The sequence below is a fragment of the Mizuhopecten yessoensis genome, unplaced genomic scaffold (genome assembly GCF_002113885.1).
Source record: "Mizuhopecten yessoensis strain PY_sf001 unplaced genomic scaffold, ASM211388v2 scaffold10883, whole genome shotgun sequence".
Classification (NCBI taxonomy): Eukaryota; Metazoa; Mollusca; class Bivalvia; order Pectinida; family Pectinidae; genus Mizuhopecten; species Mizuhopecten yessoensis.
Window position 1 is genome coordinate 422,832 of NW_018408769.1, and position 9,084 is coordinate 431,915.

The 9,084-nt window shown below is 37.3% G+C and overlaps 1 protein-coding gene across 1 annotated transcript; it reads right to left on the reverse strand.

The window, feature by feature from the left end:
• Positions 1-3,551: 3,551 nt before the first annotated feature.
• On the reverse strand, positions 3,552-7,416 carry LOC110463250. Its single transcript, XM_021517684.1, has 5 exons — positions 7,123-7,416; positions 6,493-6,561; positions 6,112-6,357; positions 5,572-5,790; positions 3,552-5,283 (listed from the first exon to the last, which is right to left on the reverse strand). The coding sequence occupies exons 1-5, from the start codon at positions 7,346-7,348 to the stop codon at positions 4,952-4,954; spliced, it is 1,092 nt and encodes a 363-aa protein (XP_021373359.1). The 5' UTR covers positions 7,349-7,416; the 3' UTR covers positions 3,552-4,951.
• Between the last annotated feature and the right edge of the window lie 1,668 nt (positions 7,417-9,084).

The following is a 9,084-nucleotide window of genomic DNA, read 5'->3' on the forward strand; positions in this document are numbered from 1 at the left end:
TCACTGTATATAACTCCTTTCTACTTCACTCCCCTGTATATAACCCCTCTCTACTTCACTACCCTGTTTATAACTCCTTTCTACTTCACTCCCCTGTATATAGCCCCTGTCTACTTCACTTCACTGTATATAACTCCTTTCTACTTCACTCCTCTGTATATAACCCCACTCTACTTCAACTCCCTGTATATAACCCCCTACTTCACTCCCCTGTATATAACCCCCCTATGTATATAACCCCCCTACTTCACCCCCCTGTATATAACCCCTGTCTACTTCACTTCACTGTATATAACTCCTTTCTACTTCACTCCTCTGTATATAACCCCACTCTACTTCAACTCCCTGTATATAACCCCCTACTTCACTCCCCTGTATATAACCCCACTTCACTTAACCCCCCTGTATATAACCCCCCTACTTCACTCCCCGGTATATAACCCCTGTCTACTTCACTCTCCTGTTTATAACTCCCCCACTCTACTTCACTCCCCTGTATATAACCCTACTCTTCTTCACTCCCCTGTATATAACCCCTCTCTACTTCACTCCCCTGTTTATAACTCCTTTCTACTTCATTCCCCTGTATATAACCACACTCTACTTCACTCCCCTGTTTATAACTCCTTTCTACTTCACTCCTCTGTATATAACCCCCCTACTTCACCCCCCTGTATATAACCCCACTTCACTTAACCCCCCCGTATATAACCCCCCCACTTCACTCCCCCGTATATAACCCCCCTACTTCACTCCTCTGTATATAACCCCACTCCACTTCACTCCTCTGTATATAACTCCTCTCTACTTCACTCCTCTGTATATAACCATATAACCCCACTTCACTTAACCCCCCCGTATATAACCCCCCCACTTCACTCCCCCGTATATAACCCCCCTACTTCACTCCTCTGTATATAACCCCCTACTTCACTCCCCTGTATATAACCCCCCTACGTCACTCCTCTGTATATAACCCCCCTACTTCACCCCCCTGTATATAACCCCCTACTTCACTCCCCTGTATATAACCCCCCTACTTCTCTCCCCTGTATATAACCCCACTCTAATTCACTCCCCTGTATATAACCCCTGTCTACTTCACTTCCCTGTATATAACTCCTTTCTACTTCACTCCTCTGTATATAACCCGAATTTAATTCACTCCCCTGTATATAACCCCACTCTTCTTCACTCCCCTGTATATAACCCCCCTACTTCACTCCTCTGTATATAACCCCCCTACTTCACTCCCCTGTATATAACCCCTCTCTACTTCACTCCCCTGTTTATAACTCCTTTCTACTTCATTCCCCTGTATATAACCACACTCTACTTCACTCCCCTGTTTATAACTCCTTTCTACTTCTACTTCACTCCTCTGTATATAACCCGAATTTAATTCACTCCCCTGTATATAACCCCACTCCATTTCACTCCTCTGTATATAACTCCTTTCTACTTCACTCCTCTGTATATAACCCGAATTTAATTCACTCCCCTGTATATAACCCCACTCCATTTCACTCCTCTGTATATAACTCCTTTCTACTTCACTCCTCTGTATATAACCCCCTACTTCACTCCCCTGTATATAACCCCCCTACTTCTCTCCCCTGTATATAACCCCACTCTACTTCATTCCCCTGTATATAACCCCACTCTACTTCATTCCCTGTATATAACCCCCCTACTTCACCCCCCTGTATATAACCCCACTTCACTTAACCCCCCCGTATATAACCCCCCCACTTCACTCCCCCGTATATAACCCCCCTACTTCACTCCTCTGTATATAACCCCCTACTTCACTCCCCTGTATATAACCCCCTACTTCACTCCCCTGTATATAACCCCACTCTACTTCACTCCCCTGTTTATAACTCCTTTCTACTTCGCTCCTCTGTATATAACCCCACTCTACTTCACTCCCCTTGTTTTCTTGATTTAATGACGAGGCAACAACATGTGTTTTGCTTGTATCAATGTAATATGAAACATAAACATAACAATGCATAAAAACATATTATATATATATATCTCAATATCACAATTACACAATAGTAAATGTAATACACACACTTTAATACTAATTTAATTTAAAACTAACCAGTACTCCTCTGACTTTAAGGGTTTTACGCACCTGTCCCTTTGTTTGTTATCCTTTACTGTATCCTTTACCTACTGTATCCCTTATACTTACTGTATCCCTTACCTACTGTATCCCTTACTTATACAGTATCCATTACTTACTGTATCCCTTACCTACTGTATCCCTTACCTACTGTATCCCTTACTTACTGTATCCCTTACCTACAGTATCCCTTACCCACTGTATCCCTTACTTACTGTATCCCTTACCTACTGTATCCCTTACTTACTGTATCCCTTACCTACTGTATCCCTTACTTATACAGTATCCCTTACCTACTGTATCCCTTACCTACAGTATCCCTTACCCACTGTATCCCTTACTTACTGTATCCCTTACCTACTGTATCCCTTACTTACTGTATCCCTTACCTACTGTATCCCTTACCTACTGTATCCCTTACTTACTGTATCCCTTACTTACTGTATCCCTTACCTACTGTATCCCTTACTTATACAGTATCCCTTACCTACTGTATCCCTTACCTACAGTATCCCTTACCCACTGTATCCCTTACTTACTGTATCCCTTACCTACTGTATCCCTTACGTACTGTATCCCTTACCTACTGTATCCCTTACTTACTGTATCCCTTATGGCAGACATCACAGTGTTAGGGGAGAAATCACAGCCCGCAGCCTGATGTACACAACCAATAAGAATCACACTATACCTTGTTTACGTAATACCAATCAAAGCAATGTAAATCATGTGCCAGTAAAACACTTACCTACTGTTTCCCTTACCTACTGTATCCCTTTCCTACTGTATCCCTTATCTACTGTATCCCTTACCTTCTGTATCCCTTACCTACTGTATCCCTTACTTACTGTATCCCTTACTTACTATATCCCTTACTTACTGTATCCCTTACCTACTGTATCCCTTACCTACTGTATCCCTTACCTACTGTATCCCTTACTTACTGTATCCCTTACCTACTGTATCCCTCACCTACTGTATCCCTTACTTACTGTATCCCTTACTTACTGTATCCCTTGTCTACTGTATCCCTTACCTACTGTATCCCTTACTTACTGTATCCCTTACCAAAGGTTAAAGGTTAGTCCCCTGTGTGTGTGTTACATTCATCTTTTGTTCAGTCACATTTCAAATCTTATTCAAGTGTATGTAACACCGATTACCCACACTAACCTTTACTATCACAAGACGATAAACTGTATCAGCTAAGGGACATGGCAGACATCACAGTGTTAGGGGAGAAATCACAGCCCGCAGCCTGATGTACACAACCAATAAGAATCACACTATACCTTGTTTACGTAATACCAATCAAAGCAATGTAAATCATGTGCCAGTAAACTCTTTAACGTTATCGTGTACATGTACATCACATCTATATCTTTTTATTATAATTACTTTTTATTATTATTATTTATTATAATTATATGTAGCATACCCAATTAATCCGTATTATCATTGTATATATAATACATGTACATCGTTTCTATAAAACCCGTATATAATTACAGATTGTAACACTTCGTTTTCAGGGTTTCAATTGTTCGAACGACAACCCTAAAAACACTGTGTGATAAGCTGTATCATATATTTCTAGCTTATAGATTTTACAGATCTAAAAAAATTAAATAAGTATCGTATCTTCCAACCGACCTCCATGGTCACTAATATCCTCGGTCAGTGACATGTTCTGCAACGAGGAAGACCATTAAGTGTGAATCTTTGTATACATGTCTGTTTATTTTGAAAAGACTTTCCCAAATGGGAAAATGCATTCTGATATATCACACATATAAAAGACATATAGATCACAGTACACAGTGACGATAGCAATTTCTGTCATCTTCAAACAATGTGTATGATTTATATATACATTTTGCTTTCATTCGCCTTTGATATATATTTCGAATCGTGGCTTTAACACATACAATTTCGTGCTAGTCAGCCATAAAAAAACAGAGCTCACTGAAAAAACAATCGATGCCTTCCAAAGACCACATGAACAAAATGCAAGCTTACTTTTCCTAAAAACGCAATTGAATATTATTGTAATAATCAGATCTCGAGATGCAAATCAACTTAACATATTCTGATATGTTTAGATCGGCTCTATTCCAGATTTAAATAGCTATTAACAATTTCGATATTATATTACTCTTTTGTTACTGCATTTTCAAGGAAATGAAAAAGAATTGAATAAATTAATAAATAATACACAAAGAGTATATGTAAAAAACAACAAAGTTTCTGTCTCCATTTATCAACCAAATAAAAGTCAGCGCTGAAATGCCCCATTCATGGTTTAACACACAAACAGAAAACGAAAACGAAGCAGGTGAAACGTATGTTTGACAGACGGAGAATGCTGCCCGGGCTTTGACAGACGGAGAATGCTTCCCGTGCTATCACACTGTCAATGGTATCCGATATCACAGGGAACTGTACCATATAGTAAATGTAAATTCTACCAGTAATATACCAGAACTCGAACAATAAATTCGAGAAACACATATACTTTGAATTTGTGTATTCACCTGTTATTCACATAAAAAGACTGATTAGTGTCTCTCCTCGCTGCACTCAAAGTTCTACCTTAACACCAGTTCAGAGATCTGCAAATGTGAGCTAAGCAAAATTTCCCAATACTGGACTCAGAATTCATCGATGTAGGCATTGTGACATGTTCCGTCCTAGCTTTAACGCACTCAAAAGTATCTTTACTAACTTCCATACACAACTAATTATGGACTCGTGTCCTAGAAAGGAAATAAAAGCATGGAAAATGGAAGAACACTGATAACTAACCTAATAATGGTTTCAAACATTTGCAGTCAAAGTATTATCCTCGTTCACCAAGCTTCTCTTTTCCATGGCGATATTGTCTGTGTCGCTGGAGCTAGTTGAAGTATAGTTGCCGCTGTCAGAGCCACGACTGGTCGATGAGATGATACTTTTTTGGGATGACACCTTTGGTACGGTACGTCTGACATGTGTATCCGTGTAAGCTCCAACCATTCCAGGACATGAATTAACACATGGTCTACTTGACAGAGGCGCTTGACCGTCGATGTCGTCCGGCACTACCTCAATGTCGTCAGACCAGTCACAAGGATTGTTGGTCTTCACGACCGTAGCATCAGGATCAACACCTGGGAAATAAAACGCATTCTTAAAGTTTTCATGTTAAATATTGAGTATTAAAACTCCTTATATTACATATGTATCACGTATAATGTGAATGTATATATTACACACATAACCTAAATTGGAAGATGTTCTTCAGCAAATATTCATCACTTCTGGTGACATAACAGTGCACAAACTTCGATACCAAAATCGAGCTAATTAATCGACCAATATGGTATATTTTAGGAGCACGCTAAATATTATTGCATGCCGAACTTTGAAATATTGGTACTATTCTGTTATTTCCCTACCCTTTGGAGTGGTCAAGCTGTCCCCGTCCAGTAGGTGAAAGTCTCCCATGTCCGAAACGTGATGCTCATCCACAGGATGTTGCTGCCGAAGATCAACCTTTGGTCGTGAATCCGCTGGGGATTCTGGTATAGTTTCCGGCAGAATCCTGTGGTTTCCCCGTGAAGAGTCGTTCCCACCTTGTCCAGACGGTGACGGCTGGTATACACTGACTGACGAACCTTAAGATTAAAATATATTTCTATCAAAATCAAATAAAAAATAATAATTTAGTTCACAATGATAAATAAAATTGTCCCTTATATTTACATGATGCAATTTTAACTAACAAAACATTTCATTATCAATTTCGCAAGGTTCGTCAGAATGTTTTCTGACGTACATCATTGTCATATGACTGTTATGGTAAAAAAAGGTTCCTCAAAATCATAATGGTTGAGCATCACCTTTATCTATCTCTCAGTAATCTCTATGAATCATATTAAATGTAGGTGCATAGGAAGCAGTCCAACCGCAGTAATAAGTCGTATTTAATAATTTACCAATAGGCCCCGACATAACAAGCTGTTGCGGTGGAGCTGTGGGGTTCACATGGTCAGAATTGACGTCTGTATCATCATCACGACCAGGTAGCTGCTGATATCTCTGTGATATACTGCCTTCGTCAGTGTTTTTGTCACGTGAGCGATTCCTACAGGCGATCACGTGTTTGACTATACAGAACAGTATGCAAGGGGACAACAGGGCCACGAGAATCCACACCACGTATGTCAGAGTGGTCACTTGGCCTGAAATAAGACATTTACCAAATTATCAACAACGATCCAAGGTCTTTTATTACTTAGTGCTATATGGTACTCAGTCTAGAAGCAAATATAATTGTCAATTTTACGAAACGATACATTCAAACAATGTACATTTACCTATCAATGTGCTCAACAATTCCTCAGAAGGACCTTCAGTCTTCGGAATTTCTTCTTCCCCTTTCAACTCTACAATAATGGAAAAATGATGTTGTAACACGAATGAAAAGTGAACAAAATCCTTATTCAGTACACCATTTAATGCATATTCAGTTTGTTGAATCGTCAACCATCACCATTCCAGTGTATCCTTTGGACTATTTTATTTCAATGCAGACCGTAAACCTTGCTGACGAAAATGATATTATTTACAAAGAAAATGAATTAAACGAATTTCTATTAAAAATTCCCATGTTACAAGGTACCAAGAGAGGTAACTCCGTTATCTTTTAATGAAACATATTAATATAGACGGAAAAACACAAGACTATTTTTAGAAGAGAACAACATAATACTTAGTTGCCGCTAAGGTTTATCTTTGTCGTTGTTGTACACTGTAAAATAAATTGTCCATATGTGCAGACACTATGATATATTTTGTCCTTACGCGCTGACAATGCGCGCTATATGTTGTATTTTTGTATATATACGTGATAACTATTATTTTGTCCCTGCGTGTTGACGCTGATAATGTATTCCTGTGTGTCGTCACTGTACTATATATCTTTATTTCTATATAAGGTTACTCACCTTTGCATCGTTGTCCACATTGTGAGGATACGTTGAGCTCGTTACAAACATCTAAGGTACACACGTCACAGCGTTGTTTACCAATATTACAAAAATCACGAGGAAAGACGCAGATGTCGTGTCCACAATTAAATTTAAAACCTTCAGGTGGGGACGTAGTTTCCGCCAATAGTAATCCTTGTAGAAGTAAACCAAAACACACAAGGCATCTGGTGACGGGATCCATATCGAGAAACACAACTGACACCGTTTGTATAAAATGACTAATGTTCCAATTCACCTGTTCAAACGAACTTATTTTTATACCATTGTCTATTTATAAATGGGAATTTCCGTTTTCCATACCTAGTGGAAATACCCATTTACAGGAAATTTTCAATATATCACGCTATATCACGTGATCATAACGGTAGTTGTGGTTGTTAATATAAATGTTATTCTATTAGTACTAGACTCCATATTTACCTTAATTTACGGCAGTGATACAAGCGTCTCACTCTAAAGGAACTGTACATCAATTATATACATTTACGAAATCAAATGACATCTTACATAAGCAAAATTCTTCTTTAATGATATCTTTGTGGTCAGGAAAAAAGGAAAAGTTATCATTGTTTCAGTATATAGCTGGAAGTATACGATCATTAAGTCCACACTTACCAGGTGACTAACTTATAGAGTGCTGATGATAACGGTCCTTCATTCAGAATATAATGTACCCATTATAAGTAAATACTATCATATCTTGTTTTGAACAAATATATTAGATCATTTCTGCATCATTTGTTTCCAAACGTATCGTTTACGAACATGTGTTTTATATATCAAAGAATGCAATAAAGTGTCTTGTTGAAATAAAATTTAAAAATTACTTGTAGATTTATAAAATGTGCGATTACGTTTTGTTCGGTAAATAAACATATTTCTTCATACTAGCGTACTGTTAGTGTGTTGTTATAGTGACGGAAACAGTAGCTCGTTTTCCTATTTATATTTTATTTATGGGGTCGCCAAACTAAACCTCTTATCTTCATTTTCCCATCAGATATACTGACTTATGACCTATCATCGTAATTTGCAGAACATTTATCAGCAACGTGCATTCATCCAGATTTAAGGTAGAATAATTAAATATTTCGGTAATTTATGTCATCAGAACGTTTGTAAAGAGTCTTTGAATCCCCCTAAATATAGGTCCTCAGATGAGGCAATCTTACTTGTCTGACAATATTAATCCATACACACGTATAGATTATAAATGCAGTTATCCTGTGTTTATCGAATACTTATTTGGCTACAATGTTGTCTTTTTGTCTGCCATTTACAAAGCTAAAATTTCACGCAATCATTCTTTCAAGCTGGATTTTGTTTTTTAAGAATTACTTGTGTAGCTTTAGAATATGTTTATTACGTTTAAAACCATGCATGAATAATGCTTTAAGTTCATCTTGTTTTCTTGTTTTTACATTAATGATCTTATAGTCAGTATTAAATAGGGTACATGAACGCCAGTTTTTAATTTTCTCACGTTGTTCTTGTTTTATAGAATAATGACGCATATGTATACTACAATGCATCACCTCTGTATGTGCGTTTTTTTTCAAGTACTAATATTTTTATAGAACGCTGAATATATACTATCTGCACCAGGTGATTGTATCAATACATTTAGTTTTTATATCACCATATTTTATTTGTCAATTTTTTTTTTCAAACCAATAAAGTAATAATTTAACCACTGCTGCATACCATTTTACTCCTGACCTTATTTTAGCTGCTGTTATCTTTTGTTAATAATAGCATTATGGTTTTTTTCAATATATCCAGACTCACCGTTATTTTGAAACTGTTAAGTTTGGATCACTTTTTTCATGGTTTTTATTTACATTTAATGTTGCACTTAAGTTTGAATGTTATTTCCGTTATATTTCACATTTTTTTGATAGAGCTTAATTTGTATTT

What these genes read in the sequence shown, in the direction of transcription:
- LOC110463250 (XM_021517684.1), bottom strand. Translation starts at nt 7,348, where the DNA reads ATGGATCCCGTCACCAGATGCCTTGTGTGTTTTGGTTTACTTCTACAA. An exon ending in ATGTGGACAACGATGCAAAG is followed by an intron (nt 6,562 to 7,122) that starts GTGAGTAACCTT and finishes CCATTATTGTAG; the next exon opens with AGTTGAAAGGGGAAGAAGAA. An exon ending in CAGCTTGACCACTCCAAAGG is followed by an intron (nt 5,284 to 5,571) that starts GTAGGGAAATAA and finishes TTTATTTCCCAG; the next exon opens with GTGTTGATCCTGATGCTACG.